This window comes from Oculina patagonica, chromosome 4 (assembly GCF_052425735.1).
Source record: "Oculina patagonica isolate OP01 chromosome 4, crgOcupat, whole genome shotgun sequence".
Lineage (NCBI taxonomy): Eukaryota > Metazoa > Cnidaria > Anthozoa > Scleractinia > Oculinidae > Oculina > Oculina patagonica.
Window position 1 is genome coordinate 4,345,296 of NC_135761.1, and position 20,905 is coordinate 4,366,200.

General features: G+C 38.5%; 3 protein-coding genes across 3 annotated transcripts; 1 reads left to right on the forward strand and 2 right to left on the reverse strand.

Annotated features, from left to right (window-relative positions):
• Positions 1-576: 576 nt before the first annotated feature.
• On the reverse strand, positions 577-5,635 carry LOC144651325 (cytochrome b-245 light chain-like). The gene is made up of 5 exons (XM_078511273.1): positions 5,145-5,635; positions 4,694-4,763; positions 4,020-4,097; positions 2,805-2,888; positions 577-2,160 (listed from the first exon to the last, which is right to left on the reverse strand). Exons 1-5 carry the CDS (start codon positions 5,200-5,202, stop codon positions 1,905-1,907), a joined length of 546 nt encoding a protein of 181 aa, XP_078367399.1. The 5' UTR covers positions 5,203-5,635; the 3' UTR covers positions 577-1,904.
• Positions 5,636-5,683: 48 nt separating this feature from the next.
• On the forward strand, positions 5,684-13,905 carry LOC144651206 (DNA replication factor Cdt1-like). Its single transcript, XM_078511114.1, has 9 exons — positions 5,684-6,654; positions 7,697-7,898; positions 8,642-8,854; positions 10,047-10,272; positions 11,003-11,191; positions 11,507-11,689; positions 11,951-12,063; positions 12,356-12,444; positions 13,686-13,905. The coding sequence occupies exons 1-9, from the start codon at positions 5,835-5,837 to the stop codon at positions 13,835-13,837; spliced, it is 2,187 nt and encodes a 728-aa protein (XP_078367240.1). The 5' UTR covers positions 5,684-5,834; the 3' UTR covers positions 13,838-13,905.
• Positions 13,906-15,916: 2,011 nt separating this feature from the next.
• LOC144649188 (divergent protein kinase domain 1C-like) lies at positions 15,917-20,772 on the reverse strand. The gene is made up of 4 exons (XM_078508646.1): positions 20,075-20,772; positions 19,313-19,523; positions 16,704-17,344; positions 15,917-16,244 (listed from the first exon to the last, which is right to left on the reverse strand). The coding sequence occupies exons 1-4, from the start codon at positions 20,243-20,245 to the stop codon at positions 16,044-16,046; spliced, it is 1,224 nt and encodes a 407-aa protein (XP_078364772.1). The 5' UTR covers positions 20,246-20,772; the 3' UTR covers positions 15,917-16,043.
• Between the last annotated feature and the right edge of the window lie 133 nt (positions 20,773-20,905).

Sequence of the window (20,905 nt, forward strand, 5' to 3'; positions counted from 1 at the left end):
GACTGAATGCTTGTATATACACCTATTGTAATTGAAATAACGTCGACCAAGTGAAAAGCATGAACGATATGACACAATTGTATTTTGGGTCGACAGCCTTGGAAAGCTTAGTAATATTCTTTTAATTGCATAATCAAGATATTTTGAACTAGACTTTAGGGCTGATTTGAAGGTGGTTATGGTGATATTTGGCTTGAACTTTTCCGTGGCTAAAGACTTGTAATGTGCGGAGGTGTTGGTTCCCGTTTTAACGATTTTCCCGACCGCTTGGGGATCGTGGACTTCAGAGCCTTGAGAGCATGATTTATGCAGCCTGTCTTATTATCATGTTAATTCTGTCACGGGTGACAATTATTTTTCCCGCTTTCATTTCAAGAATTTCCGAGAGTAAGCGTTAAAATTCTTACCATCTAGTGGCCAAGGGTAGAAGTGGGGAATTTTGCTCCGAGAGTTATGCTCTCCGAGGATGTTAAGGAAAAATCTGTAAAGATTTAATATAGAAATGTACGCATTCAGTTGCAATTGGACACCCATCCCACCAACATGACAAATAGGTGTACAGAGAACCAATCCGAATTTTTATAGATACAAATTTTATTGCAAAATAAGGAGGCGACTTTTAACTTTTTGGTCTGAAAAAATCCTCAGGTATGCTATCAAAATTACATGCAGTAGCATTAAGTTTATTTATGTAGCAATGAAATATTACTTCTGGTGTACAAAGAGCAAATTACAGCTGTAACTAAAATATTATCATTAAACAATTAGTGTAGAAAACTAACATTTGACTTGTTTATCAAGTATTTACAACTTCTCTCCTCATTCTCTTGGATTTTTAACAATTCTGATCAAACAACAATTTGTATACTGCTTAGCAACATACCGGTAAATTCAGTCCACTACAAACCACACTGAGGAGCCTAAAATTAATTCCTTGAGAAAAAATCAGCTCACTGGATACTACAGACAACTAAAACCTAACCACGTTCGAGGGCATTTTTTCTATATCAAGTTTTTACTTTAAACCTCTTCCCTCAAAATCTTTTAACCACCTTTTACTACACTTTGACTTACTGCACCTTTCCCTAACACACAAAACTCTGAAGTTCAAAACCTAATGAACGATTGCATTTTTCCCTGTTGTCAATCATAACTACAAAGACAATCAAAAGAATCACACAAAATGGATAGAAATTTACCAATCGTAACCCACATACATGACCATTTGAACTGGTTGATGAAAACTTTGAGATGGTTGACTGAAGCGAAAAACACATTAAATTTACTGTTGATTAAGCAGACAGAGTTCACATGTCATTAACAAAAGCCTCCCAAAGGGTCTTTTACGTCTTACATTGATCCTGTAAGATGGACAAGACCGGGCTTCGGACACTCGCCTGAAAATAGTGTTAACCTTATTATTTAGCTGGCCATTTGCAGCTTAAAACTCCTTAGATGTAAAATTAAGCCCAAGCTTTGCCGTGACACAAATGCCCCTTGAATACTAAGCTATCACTACCAATAAATATCCTTCAACTCTAAAAGAAGCCTAACAAAAAGATGGATTCAATCAAAACTTAAATACCATGAATAAACACCAAGTAACGCTTTTTATTATCCAACTCTGCTTCGTAGAGTACACATAAGGCACAAAGTGAGTAATCAGCATTTTGGGGAAAGAAAATGTTGGATAATAAATCTCTTATTAGACATTTTAGTGTGTAGTATCCGTATCATTTGTATTTTCACTCATAAAAATATGGAGCGATACTACACACTGAAATGTCTAATTTAAGATATATTTAGTTTTTGGACATTATTTTATGGTAAACTATAATAATTATTGTTTATGTGCACAACTATCATAAACATCTTATTTAAATCCTTAGTTCATTTTATTATTATTAAACTCTACTGGGATTTTGTTCCTCAGCTTCGACAGCCAAATTATCGAGGCTCCTTGAGCGTGGCCCTCGAGGAGGGGGCTGCTTAGGTGGATCACTTGCAGGCTTTCCAGGGTCAGGCTTTCCAGGGTCATCAGCTATGCACGGTTTCCATGTCTCTCCTGATATTGCAGCTCGCAGATAAATCAAACTCGTGAACAACAGACTTGCTCCTCCAAGGATTGTTGATAAAAAGAAGAAAGAAGGCACAGAAGCACTGCAAGATTCAAGATGAATTATATTTCAGAATTTATACCATGCCATAGAAAATACAGCCAATCAGAATACAGGAAAGCCGTTGTATATTCGACGGTATTCAACCCAACCTTCCCATCGTGCGCTGCGTTGTATTCTCGACGAAATTTATTAAGCGCATTTTCCATGGCATGGTATAAAATAGTTACACAACACTTTCTCGTGGTATACTATGGAATATCCCACTTGTCACTGTATTTTCTTGGTATACACACACGCCTAAAGGCTCGTGTGTATACCGAGAAAATACAAGTGACTCGTGGGATATTCCATAGTATACCACTCGAAAGCGTTGTATAACTAGTATGTATTGCATGATATGAGCTGACTGGCATGGGTGCAAATTGTTTAGATCAACCCTCAGTTAGCCTCATGCGCAGACATTCTTTAGGCTCGTCACACAATCTTTCCTTCCCAGCTCTGTGTTACGAGCCAAAAGAATGTTTGTGTAGGAGGCAAACCCTCAGATGAATTTGATCAGAAATCATCTACTGGCACATGTATGTATAATGGAGTCAAGATGAACACAGTACTATAGGACAGTATAGTGTTTCATATTCAACACATTCACATTTATTTTAATATGTATTTTCAATTGATACTTACAGAATATAAAACACAAAACGAAACCAATAATTCCTTCCAAGGACTCCAAAGCACTTGACAAACTGCGTAAAAGGTTTCTGATTCCTGAGAATATAAAATATTACCATGTTAATCTACTTTGAATTTATACAAGTACCAAGCTCATTTGGGGGATCGGACACAGGGACCTAATTTAAATGTTGTTACGTTTTGGATCAAGTGGTACAAGTTAAAGTTTAGAGCCCTACCTGTGGTGAAATTTTGCTTTTCTGAAGCTGAAGAGCATAATTTTCAGGCTAGCATTAAGCTCTGGTTTCCATCACCCAAAGAAACTGTACAATTATCACTACTATTTTGGACAGAATACTTGGGTAGAAAAACACACTGTCAAAGCAACAGTGCGGATGTCCAAGAAAAATGATCCTGGCCAGCATTTAAACCAGGATGGGCCAGCTGCTCAATCCAACATATTTTTTATCCATTAGGCCACGGTGTCTCCCAATGCATGTTTCCTTCTTAGGCAAGAGGCTTTTACTGACACAGTGCCCCCCCCCCCCCCCCCCCAGGAAAAGGAAGTAGGGGTAAAGTGACCTTTTGACAAACGAGAGGTCCACTTAGATGATTGACAGTGGTGAAAAACGTAACTGGTACAGTACAGTACAAATTAATTCCAACTGATGAATTAACCAGAGCCAGTATTGTGTGTTATCAGAAAATGCACACACCATTCTACCAAAAAAGGGTTTTATTTTGATTGGACCCCCCCCCAATCTGCTCAAAGTTTACGTTCCAGTTAGAAAAGGTTAAGGTTTTGAAACCCCCTCTCCATCAGGATTTCATAATTATACCCTCAGTTGGTATGGTAATTGGTAGTTGATATGGATATTCCCTGAAAAAGTGCATTAAAAACCAATATGATTTTTGGGACTTTTTTGTTGTAATCTTTGTTGTAATGCTTTCTGTTACAAGTACAAGTTTATTTCCCCCACAATTTTGGCCATGGGTAATTGAGACCCTGCTTACAAAGCTATAAATGACAGCCATGACATGAAACTGTGCCCTTATAATTATTATTTAGAGATAAAACACAACTAATATCTTACCCCCTCATAGAATGTTAGACCTCTTTCTTAAGAAACAAGAAAAAGGACATGACAACCTGCATGCACAGCACATGTAATCGTTATCATGACTATTTATATTAGTGCTGATTCATAATTATATTGCAGATCTTACCATCTCTCTAATGTCTTTTTGCCCTTTTCTCTCTTTCCTCTTGGATATTCAATCAACAACACAAGGAATCCTAAAATTCTAACCAACAGTTAAAGAAGTCTAACAACTTACAACTTATTTTACACAAATAATCATCTAAAAATCCAAAGCCAAATTATATATTTATGTTTTTTAAATTCACACAATTAATGCAACACAATGAAAAGTACAATGTTTGTATGTAAACAACAAATGAATTGACGAATGTTGCCTTTTTGTATACTCACAAAATATTTAAAATTACTTTTTATAACTTTCTTTGAATTTTCATTGAGTTTTATTCATAGCTTTTAAGGTCAGTTTTGAAGACTTATTTAAATTTTTATAACTAGCAAGCTCACTAAGTCAGGAACTGTGATTAATAAATATTTATTGAAAAACTAAGAGTTAATTATCAACACAATTTAATAAATAAAAATTATTAAGAAGTATCCCAGATGAAAAGGGATAAAATAAGGTAAGCTGTTTTTTTTAATATAATTCTTGTGACATAAAACGACTTCCAGTGTAAGAGTTATTAAATACGTAAATTATGTTGCACTTCGACGTGAATAGTCGCCGGATTTACGTCAGAATGCAAATTAGCATACCCTCATAATATTTGCCTTCAAAATAATACAAGTAATAAAAGATACAAGGTGTAGAGTGCAAAATGCCATTTTTTGAACTGTGCTGCGGTTCCAAGAATGCCTCCCAACAATAACACTGAAAAGTTAAAATAAAATACAAAATCAGCAATAGATAATAGTAGCTACCACAATTTTACTGATCAAAGCAGGAACAGTTAGAAAGTACATGGAAGTTCACTCAGGCGAGAAGGTTGCACGCAATCTACAGCAACGCTGCTTCAAGAGGGTTGATATTGAATGGTTAAAATAGAGATGTGTTGCTAGACACCGGAATGACTTGACTTAAAATCGAAAAGAACTTGAAAATGAAATCACTTTTGAAGGAGGTCGGTTTGACAGAAGCTTTTCCGCTGTTGTGAGTCGTCCATGGCACACAGAAATTCAACTTAGATGTGTTGTATTGAGCTTAGGTTTAATAGCTAAAATATGTAAAATACAATAACTTAAGATTACTTACCGACGCTAGTGATAACTCCTTGTTCGTTTGCCCACATTGCCCATTCTGTGTTACCCATGGTTTCGTCTTCCTTTTATAGTTTAGAAAGTTCCTTGACTCGAATCGACAAGAATGTGATTTACGAATCTGAATTCCTCAACACATAAAACGACTTGTGAGTTCCAGGGCTGGCAGAAATGGACAACAAGTTAGCAGTTTAGCGGCAATCTAAATCTGACAACTCTTTCCAGTGAGAAGTACAAGAATGTTTTCCTCTACAAGCCAACAAGGAACTCACGTCACACAAACAGAAAAGCATCAATCATCACTCCTCCCGGCCCCTCAGAATGTCCAGCCCCCTATTGTCACATTCTCCAAATATGGCACGAATGGCCTCCCAGTGAGCATGAATAAAAGTTTCTAAAAGTGACGCTAAAAATGATAAAATTAAACTTTTGCTGACTCGATCTAACACTTCTAGCAATGAAAGCTAATACAATCTTCGCATAAACAATGATCTTTCAATTTCGTGCCAAAACCAAAACAATCCACATAAATATGTCACGAAGTGGCAAAATGTCACGCATTAGTTATCACGTGACTGAGCCCGCAATGTTTTTAAATGCCTGACATGCGCAATAGGTTGTAAACATCACATGTACATTTTCGCGCCAAAATCAGTTCACACAACGAGCACAAAGAACCGGCAAGATGTCGTCAATGGCGGCTATGGAACAGGCAACTTTAGGTCAGTATTTTACCACAAGAAGGAAGGGTCTCGAAGGCATCCATCCCGCAAAGCGTAGAAAAGTTGATGTGACTGAAATTGAAAGCGACGTTGCCGTGAGGCGTAGTACACGATCGAAGAGACAGGTAGCGTCTTCTCAGTCGAAGATTACACGAGCTACCAAAGCTGCTAAAAGCAACGCGAAGGAATCCTTGAATGAAGAAAGCGTCCAGTCTTCGAGTAAACTTGGTAGTAAGGTTGCCAGCGAAACCACATCACTGTTTGATGACAACGCTTTTGCAGAAGCATTAATCGGGAAATTGACCGACGCGCAGAGAAAACGCAAGATGGCGTCCTCGACGCAAATGGAAGAAACGATCCCCAGGGAGACAAGCTCTGTTAAATCTTCGCAGGTGCAAGGAAGCAAGGGCGAAATGAAATCCAAGCCAAAAAGCCGGCGACAAACAGCGAGATCTTCAAAATCAGCAAAGCAATCGAAAGGAAGTGAGAATTCAAAGATTATCAATGCTACCGAGCAAGTTGTTTCTTCCCTTTCAAAGGAAAAATCGCTGGGTGACCAAACTCCTTGTGAAGCTGCCGTCCCAGCAGAGAAAGAAATATCATCTTCCCCCTCCAAAACACCTCCCGTCGTAAGAAGAATTGGTGGCGGTGTCAAAGCGAACCCCTGGATAGCAGAACAGGCCAAAATGGTTCTTAGCCGAGGGAGAGCGGCTGTAAATTTGAGTCAGAAAGGTAGAAGCAAAGAAGATAAGAAGATCACTGCCTCAAAGGACAGTGGTTCAGGTAACATTATGAATAAAGTGACTCTTGACTCTCGTGGTTCTCCAATAACTTACATGTAAATTATGTTAATGTGATGTATGTTTAATAATAACAATTTTCCCGGGGTAGTGGAGGGAGACAGAAAGGGGCTGGAACCCGGGAGAAAAGGGGTGGGAGGCCAGAGAAGAGAGAGCAGGAAGCAGGATTACCAAGGTGGCATAATTGGAAATTTTTGCAGCATTTCATTATATTTTGCAAAAGAAGTGGGGCAAAGAGAAATAAACCACAACAGAAAGGGGCGAGAAGAGGGAGAATAAGGTACAGGAAGCAGCAGTAAAGGGTACAGGAAGTGGAAGGTTCACAACCCCCTGTCCTCCCCCCACCATGGTAAAAATAAGTGGAGGTGGGAGCTTGGGTATGAAACTCAACAGGAGACTTAATCATTTTAGAGGACTTAATGACTATTATGGTTAGAGGGGGACATGGGGGTTTGCGGTGTTGCTCATTTTTTTATGCGGTGTTGCGGTGAATAAAATTAAATCTTGCGGTGTTGCGGTGGTCTCAAACCCTACGGTGTGCGATGTTTGTGTTTTTTAATCTACGGTGTTCGGAGAAACGAAATTATTAGCGGTATAACGGTTTCTTGTCTAACACTTGCATAACTACATTTAGCCTTTTCCGCTCGCTTCGCTCTCGTTACCCCCACTCGCTTCGCTCGCGGAACCCCACTCGGGAGCCTGTTCGCAGGCTAAACTACATTTATCTCTGTTATCTTCGTTAAATATTGTCTGTTTAATCTTTAACCCAATCCTAATACGTATTTTATTGATAAGTAACTTGATTATATCGCGGTGACGGTGTTTCATCAAATTTTTTTGCGGTGATGCGGTGTTCAGGGTCCCCCCGTGTCCCCCTCTGGTTAACATAGGTTTAATCAGTGTCTAGTTTGGACATTCATGAATGCACGGTAGTGGGGGAGTTTGAACAGAAAATCTCAGCTTGGTTCAAATGTCCTACATTTTCCTGTATTTTTATTTATTTTTGCTGTTTCATATTCATTCAGTCAGTAACTCCAAAGCTGATGCAGTTGGTGTTAATGCCAGCAAAGCACAAGAAGATCTAGCCAAGGCTAGAAAACTGATCAAGAGCATGAGATCACTGGAGAAAAGTGCTTCCAAACCCTCACCATCTTCAACTGAGGATAACAGACCAAGACTTCATCAAATCGCATCACCCAAGAAAAGTACAGATAAAGGATCAGAGAGGTATGTGAAAATACAGACGGCAATTTATTGTTCTTGTTATTTTTCTTTTTATTACCGTACTAAGACTGACCAACTTTTTATTTCTCCACACATGATTAATATATCAACAAGTAGACAGGTTGAGGAGAATTAGGAAAATCATCAACTAGAAGATATTGTATTGGGGAACAGGGGTGGATCAGGTGGGTTTTACAGGATGGTTTCAGTGTATGATACGGGTAATTATAACCCACTGATTAATTTCCATGCACCCTCATTGGACAAAACGCAACACATGGTACAAAATAAGACAATGGGTATCAGACAATATACCCCGTCTGATTTGATATCCGTTGCCCGATTATTTAGACAAGTACAAAACAAATGGACAAAGTCTCCTTTCAGTTCTAACTTTTTAATCGAATCACAGTGTTAAAAAATATGTAAACCAATCAACTTGCATTATTTTTAAACAGAGTTATGCTGTGATTATCACTATAGGTTTTTCCTACTGACAATAACACTTGTAAAAATTAATCGGAGGGTTGTAAAATTGATAAACCCTTTCTGGCTTGCTGGTATAATTTTTGGAAGGATAATGCCGTGGCTGAAAGATTGTCCTCAAAGTTTCACAGTTGCATTTGAAGCTTCGTTCTTGGCCAACTGTTCATTCTCCAATATAGCAGCCACCTGAAGGGGTTTATTAAAATACACCAATAGTTCATTATATAAGTGAGACTAAAAGTTTTTATTGCTGCTTCCAGCATGAAGGAGATTCCAGCCTATGCACGATTCCATGCCCTGGCTCAGCCCACCCCATCAGAGGCATCACCTGCAACCTTACCCCTCCCCTATAAGTACAAGACTTTGGCTGAGATGTTCCGCTGCACTGACACAGTGTTGAATTTGCTGGGGCAGCGAAAAGAGAAGTGCACATTTCCAAAACTCAGGGATGCTGTACAACAGATGTCAAGAAAGTAAGTACCTTAAAGGTTACCGGCAGCACAATTTCTCTTTTGGGTGAAGACTCACCAATATTAGTACTGGACTCACTGAAAAGGTTTGGGACTCACAGGTTAAAGGCTTTACGAGTCCCAGGACTCATTGACCTAAATTTGTAGATTGATCACTGTCCTTTTTCCTTATTATTGACATACATTGCATCACTGGGAGGCGTAACAGCAACTTTCGACACATTCCAGTTTCGAAGTGGCGAAAAGATTGGATATAGAGACTTATTCTGAAAAATTGATCCTAATCTGTGTTGATATGCATTTTGTTTCGACCATACTCAGTGTTTATGCTGAGCATTTTGAGTGTAAAAGTTCATGTTATGGTCTGCTTAACTTCAAATGTTTGAAGACCAATCATGCCATGTTTCATACCCATTTAGAACATGTTCTAAATGGGTTGATTGCATCTAATAGATGCAATCAACATGTCTTGTCACGCCAGTAGGAGCATAAGGCTGTACGCCGACGGTATTGTTTAAGGACGTTCGCGCAAAAATCTTCCAACATTGCAATTTTTCTTAAAATTTCACCAGAGCTAGTTTATTAGCTACTATTATCAGAAATGTAAAAAAAATTGGGGGTCACCGACTTCATTTCTGAGATACGATAAGCGAAAGAGGGCGCGTATTTGGATAAATTTTACTTCGTCACTCGATATGACCTCAGCGGCTTCGGGCGACAAAATATTTTAAATTAATTGATGTAGGCTAACTTTCTTTGCCTGAATTTATTTTAGTGGGTCTAGGGGAGAAAATGAAAAAATAACAAAGATCCAACATTGGAAATTCGCTCATTTTTTGTCGATCAGTAGAGATTTATCGGTAAAGGTGGTATATCCCGAAAAAAGTGGGGGTCACCGACCGTTTAGGAGAGGAAACTGCAAGCAAAGTTAACGCAACGGCTACCAACCCTATACGTGTTTGGAAAGTTTCTCAGCGCGCGCGCTTGTGCGTGACGTTGCGACATGAATTACGTGCGCAGTAAGGATGCGCATAAACAATTAGCGCAAACGTCCTTAAGCCAGAAGTACCAGAAACCACTGTGCTGTTGAGCACACAGTTATGTTGCATCCACTTTAAATTAATTTTAAGCGTCGGGCGCCGGCCCATATTGATATTAATTTGCTAAATAATAATCACTGATATATTTTTTGTAGGCGGTTTGAGAAAAGGCATCTGGCACAAATGAAAACTGTGTATCCATCAGCTCTTGAATTCCGTCAAGACAAGTGTGTTGGAAAGTCATCATCATTTGAGTTGAATGTAGAGTTTGGAAAAACAGAGGAATCTTGCAGTAAATTAACACTAACTGCAACTGAGCTTCTAGCAAGGAAAGATACCTTTCAGAACAATCTGCTGAAAATAACCAAGAAACACCATCAGGTAAAGTAGTGCAACTTTTTTTTTGTTTTTGCTTTAAATATCTTTCTATTAGAGTTTGATCAATTTTCTACAAACCACTGGGACAATGCAAATTTATTATGTTTGATTATAAAAATAACCCTTTGAAACAAATTTTTTATGTATCTCAAGATACCTTTTTTTTTTTTCAAACTGGCCTTATTAAGATAAGGACACAAATTCTAATTTGGATCTTGTGAAGGAAGCCTTGAAGGGCATGTAGCCTAGAAGCTCGACAAATTAATAGTTTTTTGCTGATTATTTTCTTACAGTACCGGTATTGGCAATTTGCACTTTGTGGTAACAGCCAAAAAACCACTACGTCAATGCTCCTATTTTAGTATTTCTGAGCCACTGTTGGGAAGCAGCAATGGCACAGTAGTGAGAGCGCTTCCCTCCCATCAATGTGGCACAGGTTCAATTCCAGCCAGGTCCCATATGTGGGTTGAATTTTTTGTTGATTCTCGTCTTTTCACCAAGGGTTTTTCTTTGAGTTTTTTGGTTTTTCTCCCTCCTAAAAACACATTTCCATATTCCAATTTGATCTGGATAGAGGACCGGCTACTTGACCTGATGTGGCTTCCTCTCTAAATATAGTAATTTGTTGTTTTTTTTTTTTCTATTGTTAAATTGTCATTGGTTTTATTTCAGAAATTAGAACTAGGCTTGTTCTAACCATTATGGTATTTTAACTTGCTTTTCTTTTTGCCAGGACTTCCTCTCCGACCTTAATCCACCCGTGTCAGTTGATGATGACAAGATCATGCGCTGGCATCCAAAGTTTCATCTTGACAACGTCCCAGACATAGATGAAGCTGATCTGCCTCAGCCTCCAGTGGTGAAGACTTACAGCAGTGCACATGATGTGTTGGAAAAAGCACGGGACATGATGGCCCCACGGGTATGTACTGTGTATAGTGTAGATGGAGAGAAGACTTCCAAGTACAGTCAACTCACTCTAAAACGGACACTGTCGGGACTGGCTACAACTGTCCGTCTTAGAGAAGTGTCCGTCTTATAGGGAGTTTATTCACAGTAAAATGACTGAAAAACGGCAGGGACAGGACCAACTCTAAGTGTCCATCTTATGGAGGTGGCTGTCTTATAGAGGTGTCTGTTAAGAGAGAGTTGACTATACGCATTTGGGACTTTGTAGTTTACTTGTTCTTTCTAAATTCTCTAAAGATTGATATGTTCTCTTTGTTGAAAACTGTAGGTTGAGAAAGCACTAAGAACAGTTGCTACAAAGGAACAAGCAGAAAAAGAGCAAAGAACAACAAGCAAGGACAACATGTCAGAAAAGAAAGATGCGACAAAGTTGATTGAAAATGCACGAAATAAGAACAACCTGAAGCATAAAACAGCCTTAAAGGGAATTTCACAAGATCTGCTGAACAAGGTAACAGCAATTCCCATCATTGCGGCCATGCCTTTTTGTAATTATTAACAAAATAGATTCTTTAATAAAATAATGCACAGGGATTAAGCTAAAAGCCAGCTACTGGCTTATTTCACCAACTGAAAGACTTGGGGTGATTTGAAGGTACACGGGCCAGAAAAGCCAGCTGAGCCTGTTAAATTATGGGCCCGCTTAGTTTTTTTCTAAGCTTCTTCCCTGAATTCATTCATGTTATTGATGTATAGCTTTGTTGATGTTTAGATTCGCCAGAAAGAAGCAAAGAAAATAGAGGAAAGCATGACGAGAGATCCCTTAGTCGACAAGAAGCTTGCCATGAAGGAACGTCTTCCTGACCTGTGCAGAATACTCAAGGCGTATCCTTTTTATAAAATTTATTTTCGAGTAACACATGACATTTAACATTCAATATCAAGATTCTTTTCAAAAGACAAATTAAATGTTTATCTTGCTTTTGTATAATCAGTGTAAAAATGTGTTTAAAGGACCTTGTTTTATTTTGTCTGTGATTAGGAAAAGAGTTTGGAGTTTAGCCAAGTGCCAGAGGTGATCTGTATAGTTGTTCTTGTTTAGTTTCTCTCTAGATAGTCTGTTGGCATTATTTTCTTGAAGATGAATCAATGTACACACATCCTTAACTTTCTGTAGTTACTTTTCTGCTGAACGCAAAGCAGCTATTCCTCTGGAGGATGCGACAGTGAAACTCTCGGAGAGCTACAAGGCCTCCCTATCTTCGGGTAAGCTTTATTTCTTTCATAAATCTTAGTTTTCATGGCATGAAGCAGCAAGGAGATGATATTATTGCTTTGCTCCATCATGGGATGCTAGTCTTGGTTTTTCTTCCGGATCACTGCAGGTACCCATTTATAATCCTGGGTGGAAAGAGGCACTGTGAGAGAACACATCAAAATCAACACCCCCGGCGCTGTTTCAACCCAGTCTAACACACTAACTGTAGCTAACATTGCGTGCACGTTGTGTGGACCTATATTACGTCACGAATTTGCATCACGTGACCAACCATGTGCGTTGTTCTCGCTTGGATTCGCCATGTTGTTTTAATTTCTTTACCTTGTTGAGCATTTTGGACCTAACAAAACAGTCGGTAAGAGTCATATTACTGTATTTGCAAAATGTACCTACATGTACTTCGATTCGTTTCCTATGTTTACTAGTTCATATTTGCATTTGTAGAAAACCTGAACTATAGTTGGTATGCCTGAACTGAACCTGGATTGTTAGAGTGTAATATTGAAACCTGGATCGTATCATGTATTAAAAGCTCTGAGTTTTTGACGTTAAATTTGACTTTGAATCACTACATAGCACTTGGGCTGTGTAACACTAACCATAAAGCCACTGCATCTCTGTGTAGTCTGCATTCGAGCCTAGTGGCCCATCAGGCCAGAGCTTATCCTGGTTTCTGTAGCATGAAGCAACTAGAAGTATTTCTTCTTCCCTCTGGATGGGATGCTAGTCCATTGTGGGGTTACCCCCAGCAATATTTCGCTGATACCCACTTATGCACTTAAGTGGAGAGGGGCACTGTAAGAGTAAAGTGTCTTGTCCAAGAACACAACGCAATGACCCCGGCCAGGGCTCAAACCCAGACCGTTGATCTGGACTCCAGGGCTGGGTTGTTCGAAAGACGATTAGCGCTAACCCAGGATTAAAAGATGAATATATATCAAGATTTTAATTTCTCTTGTTTTTAAGGGTTTCCCAAAGCTAATATTTTGTTAAGTTTGAGATTGGTCCATGTCAAAACTGTGGGACAGAAAATATTAACAGAAAACCTTAACAAAATTATATAAAATTAAAATCAAATTTCACGCTAATCCTGAATTAGCTTAATCGTGCTTTGAACAACCGGGCCCGGTACACTAACCATTAGGCCACCGTGCCTCCCACAAGGGTTGAAGGTAATAATAAGGATTATATAAATACTTATTTTGGATCTTTGTCATTATCCTTGCAGTACAAGTTGAAGAACACATCAGATTCATGTCACAGCTTGTTCCAGAATGGATCTCAGTTCTTACAGTAAGGAAATGTGCGTACGTCAAAATCAACAAGACTGCTGATGTGAACAATGTGATAAACAAACTTATGGCAAAAGAAATTCAATAACCCAGTCAGGAATGGTGGTGACTTTTTGAACAATATTTTGACTATTTTAGTGAACTCGAAGATCATTTTTTCTTTCTCTCTGGAAGAAAGTGCATTTTTACTCTGAAAATGCACAACAATTTTAGTAGCGGCACAGTCAATGCAAAGATTGAAGCAGTGTTCTTTTTTTGGAAAGGTTTTCAACTTTCAGTGATCACTGAGGCTAGTTGGTGTCGTTATTTATACAACTGGACATAAATTTTTCTGCTGTTTAATACGAAGTACCCTCGAGTCTGATGTGATTGAGCTATGAAGACGGTGTTACATTCGAGTGGTGTTCACACCCATGTGGTCCACTGGGAACAGTTAGAAATCCTTATTGATTACTGTTAGGATTTTGGAGAAAAAATATGTACAGTACCATTGTTTGGTACAAGTAAGAGCAAGGTTGGTCCCATTCTTGTCCCCAGAGCCACTTATCCCTTTTAGCCGGCAAAACCTGGGGCACAAGGAACAAGTGGCTCTGGGGACACATGATTTGATTGACTAAATTTTTACAAAGAGAATTTAAATTTAGCCAACCCTAGTAAAATCCCTTACAAAGGGATTTTAAAACGGCTGATTTGATTTGCTAATTTAAATTTCTTTTGTTGAAGATCTAGCCAATCAAATCATGTGTCCCCAAAGCCACTTGTTCCTTGTGCCCCAGGCTCTGCCAGTTAAGAGGGACAAGTGGCTCTGAGGACAAGAATGGGTTGGTCTATGCCTTCTTTTAGCAACCATTGTCCAATAGTAAGGGAGAGTAGCAAAGATCTGAAACTTTCAATGACCTATCAATTTTTGGATCTTTTTTTATCACAGAATCATCTTTTTTGTTATGTGTACAATAGTTTGGGTTTTGGCATTCACAAATTAAAATCTTTTTATAGGCTTTTTATATCAATTTATTAGAATTATTGTTCACTGTTGCATACTGTGTACTGATCAAGCTCTGTATTTGCAGCATGTTAAATATGTTTTTATCGTCAGGAAGTTACCTAGCTTTCAACTGTATTTTTCATCATTAAAAGCAACATTTTGCTGCCTGACGCAACTGGCTCTAAATTATTTCAATTCATTTTGTTTGCAAAAATTAATTAACAAGGGGTTATTACCTTTATATTATTCACCAGTAAGGTGAGGAGTTTCATTGGGTGGTGTAATTATTTGCAGTGAAAACTGCTCAAGCATTTTCCTCCCAGTAATAATAACCAGGTACTGTAAAATTCACTGCATTTCCTATTTCAAATTTCCAGTCTTAATTTGAGGAGTCTGATATTCAAAAAGAGACTTACAGTATAACACTGTACCGTGTTTATGTTGATTGGCATCTGGTTTCATGAACTGGCACCTGACAAAATTGTTTGCAAATGAATTTGATAAGTTGCCTAAAATTTGCCAGGTTGGTCAACCACCCTTTTGACAATGGAGAAAGGAACAATCAAGTTTTAATTATGCAAAGAAACCTTCCAATTCCCATTATTTTGATGAGACAAACAAAAAAAAATAATCCAAATTGGATATTGGTCTCTTGTTGGGGTTTGAGAGAAAAGTCAATGAAATCAAATTTCCAGCACGTCATTATTGGGAAATTTTTTATTTCTAATGAACAGTTAAATATATACTGAAATTAAGTATTTTCTATAAAAAACAAAAGTTGAATGCAAAATGTTTTTAACATTTTTTTATGGGAGTACCAAAATACAAAACTTTCCTTTTATATATGTGTCGTTTGTGTATACTATACTGTATACTGTTTGTGTATGTGTATACTATTAAACTATAAATGAGTTAATTTCACTACAACTACCTTATGCGTTTAGTGTTTATTTTCCACTTATTTTTTTATCCCAATAAATGACAATATTACAATTCTCTGGTAATAAAAAGCCTGTGATTTTACTGGGTGAATTGACTGAAATGGCTGTTTATAACACCCATTTTCAGTAGCAAAAACATATAAAAAATAAATTATTAGTACATGTCCCAGTGATACTTGAAAAAGGCTCTCTATAAAAAAGACCATACTAGGCCAAAAACCTTTAAGGAAATGTACGAAGCTTGAATTTCCAGAGGGATAGGGTATCTTAGGAAAAATCCCTTCTATGGGGGAGGTACGGATAATTTATTTTATGGAACTATACAATAAAAATTTATTAAACAATACATTAGTAATGGTTGAGAACAACTAGTTTGACACTAATTCTTCAGACAGTATTCTCTTCAGCTTTCTGTGAATCCTCTCCATTTTGCCTGGTTTCCATGGTAACAGTGTTTCTGATGCGCACTCTGATAACACAGGTGAGATTTTGTTTTGAGCATGAATTGGTGCTCTCTGTAGCAATCCAGGCTGACCCCAGTATGACAACAAAATATCCCGACAAATAACCTGCAATCAAAAAACAATTTGTGGTTCCACAGAAGGGATTGGAAATTCCTGGGGGTGGGAGGGGTCTCAAAGGCTGAAAGTTTTGAATATGAGCTAAATAAAAATATTATTATTATTATTATTATTAACCTTTAAGTAAACGTATGAGGCTTAATTGGAAATTGCAGAGGGGTTGGGGGAGGGGGTCTTAAGAAAAATATCTTCCATGGGGAGGTATGGATAATTTATGGAACTACACAATGCCATAACAAAAAATACCATATAAGACCCTCTAAAATAAGCTTCACCCTCCCTTCCCCCAAAAAGTAAGTCCCAGAATGTCAGATGAAAAAATTATTTCTTTTTTGAACAACTGGACAACTTTTGGATTGGGAATAAAGTTGACATCGTGGCAAGGAGCAGATGTCGGACCAACACTTATCACCGTTTTGTGACTATTTAGCATTAAATTTGCCTTACCTGAAGGTTGTTTGTCAAAAGATTTCTTGAACACTGATGTTCTGTAATATTACATGCAGACACACAGTCAAAGAAATCACACTGCTTGTTGCTTTCGCAAGTTGGCTGTTCAAGATAATCCTCCATTTGTTTGTTGGGGAACACAGTGTCGATATCCAGGGCTACAACTCTCATATCTTTAGCGATACCAAAATTACCAGGTTGGATATCACAGTGATGCAGTTTTCCCAACGTTGTGTTAGAAAATTCTTCTGAAAGGTCTAAAAAGTCCAAAGCTGTTTTTAAGCGTTTTTTCCAAGCCATTGGCTTTTTAAATGGACTAAATGAAAATTCCTCTAAAGTCTCCACTCTCTCAACAGCATAGAATCTTCCACAGAAGCCATATACTCTTGGAATGTGTTTCATGTCTTGTAGTAGTTGTAACTTGATGAATTCATCTCGTTGAATAAGGAGCCACAAACTTGACATGTCTTCCCAGGATAGTTTTCCCAATGGATGCGGCTGCCAGAGAAGTTCTAGAATCCTTTGTTCTGTCATAATGTCGTTTAGGCCAAAGAATGAGAGTTCATTCTTTACATGATCAGACACATGAGAAATGAAGAGTTGGTTAATGTGGTCTTCATGGTCTAGAGGTTCATCATCTGTTTAAGTACAAAACGTTGGCTTTAAAATCGAATTCACATACCGTATTTATTCGATTAAGCGCCCAACCTCGAATAAGCGCCCACCTCGAATAAGCGCCCACCCTGAAGGTAGGAAAAGTTAATAAGCGCCCAGCCTCGAATAAGCGCCCACCCCCTCCCCCATAAAAACCCTGAAGTGCACAAGAGGAGTATCGAATATTGAAATTGACTAAGTACTACTTTAAAGACTCCCCCCGTGTCCGAGTTTTCTTAGTATTTTACAGAAGCTTTCAATGAACAGTAAAATTCTGCTTCGGTACATCTTCACGTTTTGTTATTAATTATTGTTTTGTTACAAAAATTAAACTAACTATTTGCCGAAGATTGCGAAAATTTAATAAGCGCCCAGCCTCGAATAAGCGCCCACCTCGAATAAGCGCCCACCCTCAAGATCCAAAAATTTAATAAGCGCCCAGGGCGCTTAATCGAATAAATACGGTAATTTACAATAATCATTATTATTGAACCTATCTACAGCTACCACTTAAAGGCAGAATTAACTGGTGGTTGTAATGGAGGGGTGCCTGTTGTAGGTGGGTTTCATTATAGTGGGTGGGGACAGGGGGGTCTGAGCTTCCCGCTTTTCAGTTCCTTGTACACCTCGTACCCCCCTTTACTTAGTAGTTCCTGCCTCTTTGTGCCAGTTCTATTGCAACATATTATAAAATGTTATCACCTTGGAAATGCCACTTCCCACCCTCTCTTCCCCTGCCTCCTAAACCTCTTCTGCCCGCTATTCTCCTGGGCTCCTACCCCTGCCCCCCTCCACATCATGGAGTAACAAAGAGTATGTATTTGGGATGAAAATTTTCTGGTCATTGTGCAGAGGTGGCTGCTATTGGATGTGTGACTGTTATTTCATTCAATAAAAGTTGTGCAAAGCCAGTCGGGGTATGGCTCAAGCTTTATTTGACCCCTTAAAGTTTAACTTATTTTGACAGCACAAGTAGTAAAAACACTTGGGGTTTCCTGCCAAATAGCCAAAGGCGTGGTGAATGATCCTTCAAAAAATGCGTGTCTCACAGAATTTTAACCAAATTTCAGGGGTCTCGTTGCCTCAAATTTTTCTTTGACGCCTTCTCGGAGTCTCGATTACTTTTGCAAGGCTAAAAAGGTCTCGGGCTTGCAGAAAACATATCAGTCTCGCATTAACCATTCGACACCTCTAGCCAATTCAAGTGATGCCAAAAATTATCTGCAATTTACACCCCTGAAATGAAATGAGCATCCCCACTTTTTTCATACATACTAACTATCCAACATATCTTTTAAACTTAAATTGCTCTTAAAATTTGGTTGTGCATTGGTGAGCTAATCTAGTTGAAAATAAAACTACCTAACACATAAGGATGCTACAAAGGCAGGGCCGTAACCAGATTGTTGGCAAGATGAGACAAGATCTTGCTAGCAGGTTCTGTAAGCACGCCCTCCAGAAAATTTGTAAAACTAGAAGCTCTGAAACACTTTTTCTACATTTATGATAAGGTATTCTTTTATTTAAAAAAAAAAAAATCGATCATGTTCAACTGGGGATTATTTTCTCAACTAAACATGCATTGTTTTTAATTTTGGGTAAAAATCTAGATGAGGCAAGTGCCTTGTCTTTCCTCTTGCCAGTTACGGCCCTGTACAAAAGGCTTTCCTATGCGTGCATTGCATTCCTATAATGCTGTGTAATCATCAATCTCGTTCCCAGAGTCCACGTTCCCCTTAACCAGTGGGAACGAGATTGTGTAATCATATAATCAGTGCCATATCAAGGACGGCGGAGCAATTTTCCGAGTGGGGGGGCTGACTAGTTACTTGAAGTGGGGGGGGGGGGCTTAAAAGACCCTTCTCTTAGTAAGTCTTTATTTTTTCGGAAATTCCGCCATTCCTGCATATAGAGTCTGCTCCCCCCTCCCCCTCCCCCAGGCTTAAACTTACCACTGGGTCCACTGTATAACAGATCTTCCAACTTTTCAAAATGATGCGGCTCTCTCTTTGTCTTGAACACAATGTCATTATTTTTCCAGGTACCAGAAAATACAATCGTTGTGTTCTTATGTGCAAGGCAGTCTTGGATAGCAAGTTCTTTGCTGACACACAAGTCATGACAAAGGTTTCCTCCAGTGGTGCCACTGTTGAAATCTTTGCACTTAGAGTAATGAGTAAAAAAAACTTTTATTGACAACTTAATTGTATTTAACTGGGAGTTTTGTGCCCCGGCAGGGGGTACTCCCTATAATGGCCTTTACGGAGAGGCTCCGCCCAACAGGTGTACCTTTTTCAGGCTTCAGGTATATAAAAGGGTAAGGATTTTACAAGTTTAGGTATACGAAAGGGTATGGAAATTTATCATTTAGGTTTTTCAAAGGGCCTTAGATTAAAATATTTTGAACAGATGCAATTTATGGCTGTATTAGTTCAATTTATTAAGTGCTACATGAAAATGACAAGAAAACGTCGTGTTTTAGCAGGGTTTTATTTCAGTTATTAAACATATACTGCCAGTACTTCCGCGTTTCAAATATCTCTTGGAATTTTCTTTTATCAAAACACGGGTCTCGGGGCCTGCACTTATCTCGTTCTTAATTATTAAATACTCTTTCTTGAGTATTCTTTCAAGCAATCGTTGATAATCGAACCGTGTAAATTTAATTTAAAACCTATACTTATCACTTGAAATTAATACAAAAATATACTCACAAGTTCGATCAAGCGTTCCTTCGCTCGAAGCTCTTCGCAACTCCATTCTTTCTCGAAATGAGACCCTTCCTCGTTAATAATCTGATAAACTATGACAATAAATATAGCTATACACGCGTAGCACAGTAATTTTCTGCAGCTTGGCCGCCCTCTTCTCCAGCGAAATCGCATCCCGTGTCGATTTCCAGGTTTGTTGACGCCACAGGATTCGTTCGAGAACACGTTATCAAGTGCGTTTTCACGTCACTACATGTTCCGTTACGTTACACAAATTAAGTGACTTGGGGGTCACGGTCACGTATAACGGATCGATAACAGAAAACTGATATTTTTCTGGCTGTGTGTACCTTCTTTTTTGGTCCTTACCCCAGTTGGGAGTGAGACAATAAAATGTACAACTGCGATACAGAATTCACATAACGACGCCTTCAAAAACCGGAAATGATGGTAAATCTATGGCAACTTCCGGTGGAATAATTTCAAAATACGAGACGAAACAATTCAATTTTTCACGTCCGTGTATTTTAAACCAATTTAAAACGCACAATTCCCAGACAATTCCACGGCCATTAATTTTTCTGAGGACTTAATTGGCTAAATACAATTTTGATTCCTTGGAGCACGTAATCAAAATGAAAGGAAACTGGTGTCGGTTGACGCCCGTTGAGAGCAGTGTTTCAGAGCTGTTGTTTCGGTATGACTATTGTCCCCAAATATGGACCAATTAGTTACACGCGAATGCGTACGCGTGCCATCATTGTTGTAGCCGTTCGTTAGCCAATCACAGTTGGCGCTGTGATACTTTTTACGTGCATTGTGTTGACAATAGCT

What these genes read in the sequence shown, in the direction of transcription:
- LOC144651325 (XM_078511273.1), bottom strand. Translation starts at nt 5,202, where the DNA reads ATGGGTAACACAGAATGGGCAATGTGGGCAAACGAACAAGGAGTTATC. An exon ending in AGGAGTTATCACTAGCGTCG is followed by an intron (nt 4,764 to 5,144) that starts GTAAGTAATCTT and finishes TTAACTTTTCAG; the next exon opens with TGTTATTGTTGGGAGGCATT. An exon ending in CATTTTGCACTCTACACCTT is followed by an intron (nt 4,098 to 4,693) that starts GTATCTTTTATT and finishes ACTGTTGGTTAG; the next exon opens with AATTTTAGGATTCCTTGTGT.
- LOC144651206 (XM_078511114.1), top strand. Translation starts at nt 5,835, where the DNA reads ATGTCGTCAATGGCGGCTATGGAACAGGCAACTTTAGGTCAGTATTTT. An exon ending in GTACAACAGATGTCAAGAAA is followed by an intron (nt 8,855 to 10,046) that starts GTAAGTACCTTA and finishes TATTTTTTGTAG; the next exon opens with GCGGTTTGAGAAAAGGCATC. An exon ending in CAAGGCCTCCCTATCTTCGG is followed by an intron (nt 12,445 to 13,685) that starts GTAAGCTTTATT and finishes TTATCCTTGCAG; the next exon opens with TACAAGTTGAAGAACACATC.
- LOC144649188 (XM_078508646.1), bottom strand. Translation starts at nt 20,245, where the DNA reads ATGCGATTTCGCTGGAGAAGAGGGCGGCCAAGCTGCAGAAAATTACTG. An exon ending in AGGAACGCTTGATCGAACTT is followed by an intron (nt 19,524 to 20,074) that starts GTGAGTATATTT and finishes CATTACTCTAAG; the next exon opens with TGCAAAGATTTCAACAGTGG. An exon ending in GTTATACAGTGGACCCAGTG is followed by an intron (nt 17,345 to 19,312) that starts GTAAGTTTAAGC and finishes GTACTTAAACAG; the next exon opens with ATGATGAACCTCTAGACCAT.